Here is a 15,175-nt window from a genome sequence, read left to right as displayed (position 1 = left end):
CCTCCACTCATGGTTATTGATTGGGTGAAGCCATTTATTGTCAAACTACTGTGTTTTCTCTTTTCAAATCTTAATGACAACCAAAAACATCCAAATGACCCCTATCAAGGAGAGCAGATCCAAAGGTGGGGATAACAGGATGGGTGAGGACGAGGGAACGATCGTTCTGTACCCATAAAAGTTAGAGAGGCCGACCAGAACTGACAACTAAACTACCGCTCATCAGCTTGCATGTAGCTGCTTGGCGGTTGCGTACTGGCTGCGGTCGGCCTGTATAAGTGGGAACTTAGTGAGTTGCAAAGGTCCAAAGCTCTAGGTAAAGCAAAGATCTTTCTTCCTTATCAAAATTACCCATTATGTGGGTGATAAAATGTGGTACATTCTGCTCATTTCCACATGCCAAACTTGCACTTATCGAGCTGGGGAGCAGCAGTATGTTTGCTAACATTTAGGATTTAGCACTTATTCGGTAGCAGTTCTGAAGCTCTACATTGTTGTTTCCTTCTCATTTCAGTTTTCAGACCTAATAGAAGCAATCACGGACAAGATACAAACGTGGACCTTTCTGCAATTGGAATGGAAATAGATAAAGCTGAAATGGCTGAGAAGTTATTGGACCTAACAATGGAGATCGTCAATCTCCTTACTGGAGAGGTGAGGAATTCTGGACAGTCTATGGCATTATTTCTATATTTATAAATCAGTCATCACTGAGGTAGAGGATTAAATAAATACAGGGAATATCAAATTCTATGTAAATATTATTGGAAAGTACAGTGCAAAAAAAAAAAAATTTCCCATTGCTGGTGCGGCATCTAGGCTGCTCCTCCGAGGCAGCAGGACCAGGGCAGTCCTCACTTCTGTGGCTGGATGCAGGGCCAAGGGTGAAAGTCTGGTCAAACCAATACATATCAAAAGTCACATACTTAGTGATATAAGGTCCACCTATGTGCAAAAAGTGTCACATTCCGTTAGTATAAGTACACCTGCTCCAGAAGCATGAAGACCAAAAAGCTCTATAAACTGGTCAGACATATATGTGTGTACATATATATGTGTGTGTGTGTATATATACAGTACAGACCAAAAGTTTGGACACACCTTCTCATTTAAAGATTATTCTGTATTTTCATGACTATGAAAATTGTACATTCACACTGAAGGCATCAAAACTATGAATTAACACATGTGGAATTAAATACTTAACAAAAAAGTATGAAACAACTGAAAATATGTCTTATATTCTAGGTTTTGCTTTGATGACTGCTTTGCACACTTTTGGCATTCTCTTGATGAGCTTCAAGAGGTAGTCACCAGAAATGGTCTTCCACCAATCTTGAAGGAGTTCCCAGAGATACTTAGCATTTGTTGGCCCTTTTGCCTTTACTCTGCGGTCCAGCTCACCCCAAACCATCTCGATTGGGTTCAGGTCTGGTTCAGGAAGTATGGCGGCGTCTAAAAATCACTAAAGTTGACAAATCCCCGGGCCCGGATGGGATACACCCGCGAGTACTGCAGGAATTAAGTACCGTCATAGATAGACCATTATTTTTAATCTTTAAAGATTCCATAATAACAGGGTCTGTACCACAAGACTGGCGTATAGCAAATGTGGTGCCAATATTCAAAAAGGGGACAAAAACTGAACTTGGAAATGATGGTCCAACTAAACGCAAACCGGATGGAATAGCATGCCGCTGCAAGATGCTGTGGTAGCCATGCTGGTTTAGTATGCCTTCAATTTTGAATAAATCCCCAACAGAGTCACCAGCAAAGCACCCCCACACCATCACACCTCCTCCTCCATGCTTCACGGTGGGAACCAGGCACAAAGACACGGTGGTTGAACCAAAGATCTCAAATTTGGACTCCTCAGACCAAAGCACAAATTTCCACTGGTCTAATGTCCATTCCTTGTGTTCTTTAGCCCAAACAGGTGTCTTCTGCTTGTTGCCTGTCCTTAGCAGTGGTTTCCTAGCAGCTATTTTACCATGAAGGCCTGCTGCACAAAGTCTCCTCTTAACAGTTTTTGTAGAGATGTGACTGCTGCTATAACTCTGTGTGGCATTGACCTGGTCTCTAATCTGAGCTGCTGTTAACCTGCAATTTCTGAGCCTGGTGACTCGGATAAACTTATCCTCAGAAGCAGAGGTGACTCTTGGTCTTCCTTTCCTGGGGCGGTCCTCATGTGAGCCAGTGTCTTTGTAACGCTTGATGGTTTTTGCAACTGCACTTGGGGGACACTTTCAAAGTTTTCCCAATTTTTCGCACTGACAGACCTTCATTTCTTAAAGTAATGATGGCCACTTGTTTTTCTTTACTAGCTACTGCTTTTTTCTTGCCATAATACAAATTCTAACAGTCTATTCAGTAGGACTATCAGCTGTGTACCCACCTGCCTTCTGCACAACACAACTGATGGTCCCAACCCCATTTATAAGGCAAGAAATCCCACTTATTAAACCTGACAGGACACACCTGTGAAGTGAAAACAATTTCCGGTGACTACCTCTTTAAGCTCATCAAGAGAATGCCAAGAGTGTGCAAAGCAGTCATCAAAGCAAAAGGTGGCTACTTTGAAGAACCTAGAATATAAGACATATTTTCAGTAGTTTCACACTTTTTTGTTAAGTATATAATTCCACATGTGTTAATTCATAGTTTTGATGCCTTCAGTGTGAATGTACAATTTTCATAGTCATAAAAACACAGAAAAATCTTTAAATGAGAAGGTGTGTCCAAACTTTTGGTCTGTACTGTATGTGTGTACACACACATATATATATATATGTATATGTGTGTATGTACACTGCTCAAAAAATTAAAGGGAACACTCAAATAACACATCCTAGATCTGAATGAATGAAATATTCTCATTGAATACTTTGTTCTGTACAAAGTTGAATGTGCTGACAACAAAATCACACAAAAATCATCAATGGAAATCAAATTTATTAACCAATGGAGGTCTGGATTTGGAGTCACCCCCAAAATTAAAGTGGAATAACACACTACAGGCTGATCTAACTTTGATGTAATGTCTTTAAAACAAGTCAAAATGAGGCTCAGTATTGTGTGTGGCCTCCACGTGCCTGCATGACCTCCCTACAATGCCTGGGCATGCTCCTGATGAGGTTTTGGATGGTCTCCTGTGGGATCTCCTCCCACACCTGGACTGAAGCATCCGCCAACTCCTGGACAGTCTGTGGTGCAGCGCTCCTTTAGGATCGTCCGTGTTCTGTGGTATTGACGTTGGTGGATGGAGCGAGACATGATGTCCCAGATGTGCTCAGTCGGATTCAGGTCTGGGGAACGGGCGGGCCAGTCCATAGCTTCAATGCCTTCATCTTGCAAGAACTGCTGACACACTCCAGCCACATGAGGTCTGGCATTAGGAGGAACCCAGGGCCAACCACACCAGCTTATGGTCTCACAAGGGGTCTGAGGATCTCATCTCGGTACCTAATGGCAGTCAGGCTACCTCTGGCGAGCACATGGAGGGCTGTGCGGCCCTCAAAGAAATGCCACCCCACACCATTACTGACCCATTGCCAAACTGGTCATACTTAAGGATGTTGCAGGCAGTAGATCGCTCTTCACGGCGTCTCCAGACTCTGTCACTTCTGTCACATGTGCTCAGTGTGAACCTGCTTTTATCTGTGAAGAGCACAGGGCGCCAGTGGCGACTTTGCCAATCCTGGTGTTCTGTGGAAAATGCCAAGCGTCCTGCACGGTGTTGGGCTGTGAGCACAACCCCCATCTGTGGACATTGGGCCCTTATACCACCCTCATGGAGTCTGTTTCTAACCGTTTGTGCAGACACATGCACATTTGTGGCCTGCTGGAGGTCATTTTGCAGGGTTCTGGCAGTGCTCTTCCTGTTCCTCCTTGCATAATAACGGAGGTAGCGGTCCTGCTGCTGGGTTGTTGCCGTCCTACGGACCCCTCCACTACTCCTGGTGTACTGGCCTGTCTCCTAGTAGCACCTCCAGCCTCTGGACACTACGCTGACTGACACAGCAAACCTTCTTGCCACAGCTCGCATTGATGTGCCATCCTGGATGAGTCCTTCACTACCTGAGCAACTTCTGTGGGTTGTAGAGTCTGTCTCATTCTACCACGAGTGTGAAAGCACAACCAACATTCAAAAGTGACCAAAACATCAGCCAGAAAGCATTGGTACTGAGATGTGGTCTGTGGTCCCCACCTGCAGAACCACTCCTTTTTTGAGGGTGTCTTGATAATTGCCAATATTTTCCATCTATTGTCTATTCCATTTGCACAACAGCATGTGAAATTGATTGTCAATCAGTGTTGCTTCCTAAGTGGACAGTTTGATTTCACAGAAGTTTGATTTACTTGGAGTTATATTCTGTTGTTTAAGTGTTCCCTCTATTTTTTGGAGCAGTGTATACATGTGTGTATATACAGTACAGACCAAAAGTTTGGACACACCTTCTCATTTAAAGATTTTTCTGTATTTTCATGACTATGAAAATTGTACATTCACACTGAAGGCATCAAAACTATCAATTAACACATGTGGAATTATATACTTAACAAAAAAGTGTGAAACAACTGAAAATATGTCTCATATTCTAGGTTCTTCAAAGTAGCCACCTTTTTCTTTGATGACTGCTTTGCACACTCTTGGCATTCTCTTGATGAGCTTCAAGAGGTAGTCACTGGAAATGGTCTTCCAACAATCTTGAAGGAGTTCCCAGAGATGCTTAGAACTTGTTGGCCCTTTTGCCTTCACTCTGCGGTCCAGCTCACCCCAAACCATCTCGATTGGGTTCAGGTCTGGTGACTGCACCCCATCACTCTCCTTCTTGGTCAAATAGCCCTTACACAGCCTGGAGGTGTGTTTGGGATCATTGTCCTGTTGAAAAATGAATGATGGTCCAACTAAACGCAAACCGGATGGAATAGCATGCCGCTGCAAGATGCTGTGGTAGCCATGCTGGTTCAGTATGCCTTCAATTTTGAATAAATCCCCAACAGTGTCACCAGCAAAGCACCCCCATACCATCACACCTCCTCCTCCATGCTTCACGGTGGGAACCAGGCATGTAGAGTCCATCCGTTCACCTTTTCTGCGTCGCACAAAGACACGGTGGTTGGAACCAAAGATCTCAAATTTGGACTCATCAGACCAAAGCACAGATTTCCACTGGTCTAATGTCCATTCCTTGTGTTCTTTAGCCCAAACAAGTCTCTTCTGCTTGTTGCCTGTCCTTAGCAGTGGTTTCCTAGCAGCTATTGTACCATGAAGATCTGCTGCACAAAGTCTCCTCTTAACAGTTGTTGAAGAGATGTGTCTGCTGCTAGAACTCTGTGTGGCATTGACCTGGTCTCTAATCTGAGCTGCTGTTAACCTGCGATTTCTGAGGCTGGTGACTCGGATAAACTTATCCTCAGAAGCAGAGGTGACTCTTGGTCTTCCTTTCCTGGGGCGGTCCTCATGTGAGCCAGTTTCTTTGTAGCGCTTGATGGTTTTTGCAACTGCACTTGGGGACACTTTCAAAGTTTTCCCAATTTTTCGCACTGACTGACCTTCATTTCTTAAAGTAATGATGGCCACTCCTTTTTCTTTACTTAGCTGCTTTTTTCTTGCCATAATACAAATTCTAACAGTCTATTCAGTAGGACTATCAGCTGTGTATCCACCAGACTTCTGCACAACACAACTGATGGTCCCAACCCCATTTATAAGGCAAGAACCTCCACTTATTAAACCTGACAGGGCACACCTGTGAAGTGATAACCATTTCCGGTGACTACCTCTTGAAGCTCATCAAGAGAATGCCAAGAGTGTGCAAAGCAGTCATCAAAGCAAAAGGTGGCTACTTTGAAGAACCTAGAATATAAGACATATCTTCAGTTATTTCACACTTTTTTGTTAAGTATATAATTTCACATGTGTTAATTTATAGTTTTGATGCCTTCAGTGTGAATGTACAATTTTCATAGTGATGAAAATACAGAAAAATCTTTAAATGAGAAGGTGTGTTCAAACTTTTGGTCTGTACTATATATATATATATATATATATATATATATAGATATATATATATATATATGTGTGTGTGTGTGTGTGTATATATATGTGTGTGTGTGTGTGTATATATATGTGTGTGTGTGTGTGTGTGTGTGTGTGTGTGTGTGTGTGTGTGTATATATATCCCAGTGACTGGGATCGTATATGAGGGAGATTATATATCCCCCAGAATGTGTACAGAGACCTATTAAACCTGTTGGAGTGCATTGCAGTCACAGACACAGCTGCGGCTGCAATGCAGGAATGAAGGTGAGCATTGACCTGGTCAGACTATCTGGGTAAGGTAGATTAAGTAAAACCTGGCAGGGCCTTCATTTCTTGGCGGAGGTCACAGGAGGCAGTGGGGCGGCCTCCTCCCTCCAACCCGGGTTTTCCAGTGGCTCTTGCCACAGGTCTTTTAAAAACCCTGCATTAAGGGTTAGTGTTGTTCAGTGTTGGGACCTGCTAGGAGCATATAAGGAAAGCTCGGTGAGCCTGTGTGTAGCTGAACTCATGCCTGGGAAGGCTCTGCACCCATCAGCCTCTGAGCGGCCTGGTGCGGCCGTTGCCCACGGCAACCGTTGTTATGGACTTATGTTAACCCGGCTGCGAACCGGAGGACTTTCTGTTTTACCTGTGAGTTGCTAAATAAAAGCTGCTTATGTTGGACTTACTTGGGTCACTGCCTCAGTTACTGCACGGTGTGAACACTGCCGCCTTACAGCTTGGTGGAGAATGCAGGCATTGTGACTGAGGCATACCCCACCGGCAGCTGCATGCCCACAATCCGGCCTGCCACCTTTCAGCCCAAACCCATGGACAAAATGGAGGAGCTGTAAAGGCAATTGATCCTCACACAGCGGCAGCAGCAGGAGCTGATCACGCAGCAGCTCACAGCTCTGCAGGAGACGCCAACGGCACCAGCCCCGGGACGTCGAGAGGCCCGGGATAAGGTTCGCTCAACGTTGAGGCAGATGGGACCACAGGACGACGTGGAAGCCTTCCTTACCATCTATGAATGCACAGCAGAGCGGGAAAACCAACCAGCCAGCCAGTGTGCTGAAGTAGTGGCTCCGTTTTTGGTCGTCAATGCTCAGAAGGCCTGCTTCGACCTCAGTCGGGAGGACACCCAGGACTACCAGAGGCTAAAAGGTGAGATCCTTGCCCGACTGGGGGTCAATACATACGTGAGGGCTCAGCGCGTATTTTCATGGGCCTTTGTGGAGACCGGACCCGCCTGGTCTCAGGCTTATGACCTTCTGCAGCTGGTAAAGAGTTGGCTCCAGCATGAGACTTTGACTCCAGCCCAGATGGTGGAGAGGGTGGTGGTCAACCGGCTGGTGAGGACTCTGCCTGCCGCTATCCAACTTTGGGTGGGGCAAGGGGACCCCAGCACCCTCGACCAGATGATCAGCCTGATTGAGCGGTACTCGGCCACTCAGGACTTTATACGGTACTCTGCACCCTCGCGGACCCTGCCAACCCAGGAACCGGGAAAGGGATCGCGTCCCTCTGCTGAGGACAGTCAGCACTGTACCCGTGCTGAAGGGGTACCTCGTAGTGAGAGTGGCAGGAGACCAGTTCCCTCCCAAACGGTCATAAGAACTAACAGTACCTCCACCATTAGTTGCTGACGGTGTCAGGGGCCGGGACATGTGGTTTCTAACTGTCCCCTGACTACGGAACCAATGGACTGCGGGTATAACCGCCGGGTCTCACTGTATACCCAGACCGTCTGCACTGCGAGTGCCGACCCCCCGGACAGTGAACCCCAACTTTGCCAGTTAATGGTTAATGGGTACCCAACGGAGGCCCTCTTAGACTCGGGTAGCCTAGTGACTTTGGTACATGAGTCGCTGGTGGCAGGAGACAACCCCAGTGGACGGACAGTCGGGGTTATGTGTATCCATGGGGACCTCCGAGAATACCCAACCGCCATGTGGGGACACGAAACATGTTGTGGGGGTGGTAAAAACTCTTCCCTGTGGGACTGTGTTGGGAAGAGACTCGCCCCTGTTCTTGACTCTGTGGAAAAACAAAAACCACTCTTCTCCGGTAAAATTTATTACCGGCTCTGTACCCGGAGAACCCGAGTCAGGGGTACCTGCCTTAGGGGTGTCCAACCTAGGGACAGAGTGTGACCCCGATAGGTTTCCCCTAGAGGTGCTGGCAGGAGAGATCAAGGAGACCTCATCTATCCCTGAGCTGGAAGTGTCCCGGGGAACGCTTGGGACAGCTCAGCTACAGGATCCCACATTGACTTGGGCGCGGGAAAGGATGTTAGTGGTAAATGGTGTAGCTCAACAGCCCGGTGCAGATACTGTGTTTCCATGCATGGTGGTCAACGGTTAGTTGCTCTATAAGGTAGATAAAATCAGGGACGAGGTCGTGGAACAGTTAGTGGTACCTCAGTCGTACCGTCGGGCGGTTCTGGAGATGGCACACACGCACACCCGCTGTGGACACTTAGGGGTTAAAAAGACGCAAGAGCGTTTCTTGCAGTGGTTCTTTTGGCCGGGGATTTACGCCGAGGTCCAAAAGTACTGTAAATCCTGCCCCGAATGTTAGCTGACCACACGCACCGCAAGTTTCCGTAGCCCATTGGTACCTCTGCCAGTGAGAGAGGTACCTTTTGAACAGATTGCAATGTGCAATGGACTTGGTAGGGCCCATAGTAAAATCCGCTCTTGGCCACCAACATATACTGGTGGTCGTCGAATATGCCACCCGGTACCCGGAGGCTATACCGCTACGCCACACCTCGGCGAAACTGATTGCACGGGAGCTGTTTGCCATGTTCTGTCGCCTTGGGCTACCTAAGGAGATTCTGACGGATCAAGGGACCCCTTTTATGTCCAAGGTGACCAGGGAACTGTGCAAACTGCTAAAAATAAAACAATTGCGCACCTCGGTGTACCACCCTCAAACCAACGGGCTAGTAGAACGGTTCAATAAAACCCTCAAGTCCATGTTAAAAAAGGTGGTTTCTAAGTACGGAAGGGATTGGGACATGTTGCTACCCTATTTGATGTTCGCCGTCCCCCAGGCTTCCACAGGGTTCTCTCCCTTTGACTTATTCTACGGCAGACACCCTAGGGGTCTGTTGGACGTAGCCAAAGAGACGTGGGAACAAGAGCCGACTCCACATAGGAGTATAATTGAACACGTGGCTAGTATGCAGGACTGGATCGCGGCGGTCATGCCCATCGTGAAAGAACATCTTTTAGATGCCCAGGCAGCACAGAGGCTCACATATAATAAAAGAGCCACGGTCAGGTCTTTTAACAAGGGTGATCGGGTGTTAGTACTTGTACCCACAGTCGAGAGTAAGCTCATGGCCAAGTGGCAAGGGACCATATGAAGTTTGAGAATAGGTGGGGCAGGTAAATTACCTGGTGTATCAGCCCAGAAGGAGGAAACCTGAGCAGCTTTATCATGTAAACCTGCTAAAACCTTGGAAAGATCGAGAGTGTTTAGTTACAGACGTCACTCCAGGCATGCCGCCAGAGAGTTCTCTACCTTCTGCCAGGGATGTGTCCGGGGGAGAGGTCAGGATAAGTGATGCTCTCACTAAACAGCAGCGACGGGAGGCTCGCTTGCTGGTGCAGCAGAATACTGACGTGTTCTTAGAGCTACTGGGTAGGACTATGGTTCTCCAACATGACATCACCGAACCTGGGGTAAGGGTGCGAATGAGACCGTACCGAGTACCCGAAGCTTGGAGGCAAGCCATCACGGCTTTGGTAAAACAAATGCTCCAGTTAGGAGTTATTGAGGAATCATGGAGTGAGTGGGCTAGCCCCATCGTATTGATCCCGAAACTAGACGGATCATTAAGTTTCTGTAACTATTTCCGGAAAGTGTCGAAGTTGGACCTTTATCCAATGCCCAGGGTGGATGAGTTGATTGAGAGACTGGGGCAGGCCCAGTACTTTACCACGCTCGATCTCACCAAGGGTTACTGGCAGGTACTTCTCATGAAATCAGCGAAGGAAAAGACCGCCTTCATAACTCCGGAGGGTCTATATCACTATGTGGTCTTACCTTTTGGGTTACATGGGGCCCCGACGACATTCCAGAGGCTGATGGATTTAGTGCTCAAGCCCCATCAGGAGTACACGTCTGCGTATCTAGATGATATTGTCATCTTTAGCACCGACTGGCATACGCAACTATCCCAGGTACAAGCGGTGCTGGATTCTCTCAGGTTCATGGGGTTAACGGCAAACCCAAAAAAATGTGCGATAGGGCTAGAGGAAGCCAGATATTTGGGGTATGTGATTGGCTGGGCAGTTATCAAGCCCCAAATCAATAAACTTGAGGCCATTAAAAACTGGCCTAAACCGTCAAGTACATAACAGATGAGGGCGTTCCTTGGCATCCTTGGGTATTACCGCCAGTTTATACCTAATTTTGCTTGGAGAACGGCGGCCCTGACCGATCTCTTGAAAGGGAAAAAATCGGTAATGGTTCAGTGTGACCCTCAGGCAGAAGAAGCTTTTCAGTCCATGAAGTTGGCCCTGTGTGGACAGCCGGTCCTCATCAGTCCCAGCTTCAAGGAAACCTTCATTGTACAGACAGATGCCTTGGAGGTAGGCCTAGGGGCGGTATTGTCACAAAAAGTGAATGTTGAAGAGCACCCGGTCACCTACTTGAGTAGAAAGCTTACCCCGGCGGAGAAAAACTATAGTGTGGTACAGAAGGAGTGTTTGGCTATTAAGTGGACCTTGGAATCACTACGTTATTATTTGCTCGGGCGTCAGTTCCAGTTTGGTGAGGGACCACTCACCGTTGTTATGGATGAGGAACGCGGATGCCATGTCCCAGGCTACTTTGAAGAACCTAGAATATAAGACATATTTTCAGTTGTTTCACACTTTTTTGTTAAGTATATAATTCCACATGTGTTAATTCATAGTTTTGATGCCTTCAGTGTGAATGTACAATTTTCATAGTCATAAAAATACAGAAAAATCTTTAAATGAGAAGGTGTGTCCAAACTTTTGGTCTGTACTGTGTGTGTGTGTGTGTGTGTGTGTATATATATATACAGTACAGACCAAAAGTTTGGACACACCTTCTCATTTAAAGATTTTTCTGTATTTTCATGACTATGAAAATTGTACATTCACACTGAAGGCATCAAAACTATGAATTAACACATGTGGAATTATATACTTAACAAAAAAGTGTGAAACAACTGAAAATATGTCTTATATTGTAGGTTCTTCAAAGTAGCCACCTTTTGATTTGATGACTGCTTTGCACACTCTTGGCATTCTCTTGATGAGCTTCAAGAGGTAGTCACCGGAAATGGTTTTCACTACACAGGTGTGCCCTGTCAGGTTTAATAAGTGGGATTTCTTGCCTTATAAATGGGGTTGGGACCATCAGTTGTGTTGTGCAGAAGTCAGGTGGATACACAGCTGATAGTCCTACTGAATAGACTGTTAGAATTTGTATTATGGCAAGAAAAAAGCAGCTAAGTAAAGAAAAACGAGTGGCCATCATTACTTTAAGAAATGAAGGTCAGTCAGTGCAAAAAATTGGGAAAACTTTGAAAGTGTCCCCAAGTGCAGTTGCAAAAACCATCAAGCGCTACAAAGAAACTGGCTCACATGAGGACCGCCCCAGGAAAGGAAGACCAAGAGTCACCTCTGCTTCTGAGCATAAGTTTATCCGAGTCACCAGCCTCAGAAATCGCAGGTTAACAGCAGCTCAGATTAGAGACCAGGTCAATGCCACACAGAGTTATAGCAGCAGTCACATCTCTACAAAAACTGTTAAGAGGAGACATTGTGCAGCAGGCCTTCATGGTAAAATAGCTGCTAGTAAACCACTGCTAAGGACAGGCAACAAGCAGAAGAGACTTGTTTGGGCTAAAGAACACACGGAATGGACATTAGACCAGTGGAAATCTGTGCTTTGGTCTGATGAGTTCAAATTTGAGATCTTTGATTCCAACCACCGTGTCTTTGTGCGACGCAGAAAAGGTGAACGGATGGACTCTACATGCCTGGTACCCACCGTGAAGCATGGAGGAGGAGGTGTGATGGTGTGGGGGTGCATTGCTGGTGACACTGTTGGGGATTTATTCAAAATTGAAGGCATACTGAACCAGCATGGCTACCACAGCATCTTGCAGCGGCATTCTATTCCATCCGGTTTGCATTTAGTTGGACCATCATTTATTTTTCAACAGGACAATGACCCCAAACACACCTCCAGGCTGTGTAAGGGCTATTTGACCAAGAGGGAGAGTGATGGGGTGCTACGCCAGATGACCTGGCCTCCACAATCACCAGACCTGAACCCAATCGAGATGGCTTGGGGTGAGCTGGACCGCAGAGTGAAGGCAAAAGGGCCAACAAGTGCTAAGCATCTCTGGGAACTCCTTCAAGATTGTTGGAAGACCATTTCCAGTGACTACCTCTTGAAGCTCATCAAGAGAATGCCAAGAGTGTGCAAAGCAGTCATCAAAGCAAAAGGTGGCTACTTTGAAGAACCTACAATATAAGACATATTTTCAGTTGTTTCACACTTTTTTGTTAAGTATATAATTCCACATGTGTTAATTCATAGTTTTTGATGCCTTCAGTGTGAATGTACAATTTTCATAGTCATGAAAATACAGAAAAATCTTTAAATGAGAAGGTGTGTCCAAACTTTTGGTCTGTACTGTATGTAAATAGAAAAAATATAAAGAGGCAGCACTCCAAGAAATTTTTGAAAAAAAATGGACTTTAATGAGCCCAAAGGCGACGTTTCGGTTCACAGAACCTTTCTCAAGCCTATATATGTGTGTGTGTGTACAGTAGACTACTCAATCATGGGGAAGACTGCTGACTTGACAGATGTCCAGAAGGCAGTCATTGACACACTCAGTAAATGCAAAGTAAATTTTATTTTGCATTTCATTTGGAAATCAAGGTCCCAGAGTCTGGAGGAAGAGTGGAGAGGCCACAATCCAAGCTGCTTGAGGTCTAGTGTGAAGTTTCCACAATCAGTGATGGTTTGGGGAGCCATGTCATCTGCTGGTGTAGGTTCACTGTGTTTTATCAAGACCAAAGTCAGCGCAGCCGTCTACTAAGAAATTTTAGAGCACTTCATGCTTCTCTCTGCCGACAAGCTTTTTGGAGATGAAAATTTCATTCTCCAGCAGGGCTTGGCACCTGTCCACACTGCCAAAAGTACCAATACCTGGTTTAAAAACAACAGTATCACTGTGCTTGATTGGCCAGCAAACTCGCCTGACCTTATTGTGGTATTGATGGTATTGTCAAGAGGCAGGTGAGAGACAACAGACCCAACAATGCAAACAAGCTGAAAGCTGCAACCTGGGCTTCCATAACACCTCAGCAGTGCCACAGGCTGATCGCCTCCATGCCACGCCGCATTGCTGCAGTAATTGATGCAAAAGGATCCCCGACGAAGTATTGAGTGCATTTACTGAACAGACATTTCAGTAGGCCAACATTTCGGATTTTAAAAACATTTTTCAAGCTGTTGTTATAAAGTATTCTAATTTACTGAGCTAATGACTTGAAATAGATCACTCTGCTTGTAATGACTCTAAATAATATGAGTTTCAATTTTTTGTATTGAAGAACTGAAATTTACTTTTTGATGATACTCTAATTTAGTGAGATGCACCTGTGTGTGTATATGTATATATATATATACACACAGTTAGGTCCATATATATTTGAACAGAGACAACATTTTTCTAATTTTGGTTCTAGACATTACCACAATGAATTTTAAACAAAACAATTCAGATGCAGTTGAAGTTCAGACTTTCAGCTTTCATTTGAGGGTATCCACATTAAAATTGGATGAATGGCTTAGGAGTTTCAGCTCCTTAACATGTGCCACCCTGTTTTTAAAGGGACCAAAAGTAATTGGACAATTGACTCCAAGGCTATTTCATGGACAGTTGTGGGAAATCCCTTCGTTATGTCATTCTCAATTAAGCAGATAAAAGGCCTGGAGTTGATTTGAGGTGTGGTGCTTGCATTTGGAAGGTTTTGCTGTGAAGTAAACATGCGGTCAAAGGAGCTCTCCATGCAGGTGAAACAAGCCATCCTTAAGCTGCAAAAACAGAAAAAACCCATCTGAGAAATTGCTACAATATTAGGAGTGGCAAAATCTACAGTTTGGTACATCCTGAGGAAGAAAGAAAGCACTGGTGAACTCATCAATGCAAAAAGACCTGGGCTCCCACGGAAGACAACAGTGGTGGATGATCGCAGAATAATCTCCATGGTGAAGAGAAACCCCTTCACAACAGCCAACCAAGTGAACAACACTCTCCAGGAGGTAGGGGTATCAATATCCAAATCTACCATAAAGAGAAGACTGCATGAAAGTAAATACAGAGGGTTCACTGCACGGTGCAAGCCACTCATAAGCATCAAGAATAAAAAGGCTAGGCTGGACTTTGCTAAAAAATAACATCTGAAAAAGCCAGCACAGTTCTGGAAGAACATTCTTTGGACAGATGAAACCAAGATCAACCTCTACCAGAATGATGAAAAGAGAAAAGTATGGCGAAGGCGTGGTACAGCTCATGATCCATCATCTGTAAAACACGGCGGAGGCAGTGTGATGGCTTGGGCATGCATGGCTGCCAGTGGCACTGGGTCACTAGTGTTTATTGATGATGTGACACAGGACAGAAGTAGCCGAATGAATTCTGATGTATTCAGAGCCATACTGTGTGCTCAGATCCAGCCAAATGCAGCCAAACTGGTCGTCGTTTCATACTACAGATGGACAATGACCCAAAACATAAAGCCAAAGCAACCCAGGAGTTTATTAAAGCAAAGAAATGGAATATTCTTGAATGGCCAAGTCAGTCACCTGAACTCAACCCAATTGAGCATGCATTTCACTTGATAAAGACTAAACTTCAGACAGAAAGGCCCACAAACAAACAGCAACTGAAAACCACCGCAGTGAAGGCCTGGCAGAGCATCAAAAAGGAGGAAACACAGCGTCTGGTGATGTCCATGAGTTCAAGACTTCAGGCAGTCATTGCCAACAAAGGGTTTTCAACCAAGTACTAGAAATGAACATTTTATTTACAATTATTTCATCTGTCCAATTACTTTTGGTCCCTTTAAAAACAGGGCG

At 45.4% G+C, this 15,175-nt stretch overlaps 1 protein-coding gene across 5 annotated transcripts in view; it reads left to right on the top strand.

Moving 5' to 3' along the window:
• The window catches only part of LOC141273829 (uncharacterized), a 208,341-nt gene that overhangs the window by 142,884 nt on the left and 50,282 nt on the right, over positions 1-15,175 (top strand). For all 5 annotated transcript variants that reach the window (XM_073686228.1, XM_073686229.1, XM_073686226.1 and 2 more), the window contains one exon: positions 515-654. In XM_073686228.1, coding sequence (XP_073542329.1) covers positions 515-654 — 140 coding nt within the window. The remainder of the gene's footprint in view (positions 1-514; positions 655-15,175) is intronic.

The sequence above is a fragment of the Phyllobates terribilis genome, unplaced genomic scaffold (genome assembly GCF_046119375.1).
Source record: "Phyllobates terribilis strain yellow unplaced genomic scaffold, ASM4611937v1 Scaffold_5__5_contigs__length_657084704, whole genome shotgun sequence".
Classification (NCBI taxonomy): domain Eukaryota; kingdom Metazoa; phylum Chordata; class Amphibia; order Anura; family Dendrobatidae; genus Phyllobates; species Phyllobates terribilis.
Note: the sequence above shows the minus strand (reverse complement) of the source record. Positions and strands in the feature narration are given on the sequence as shown.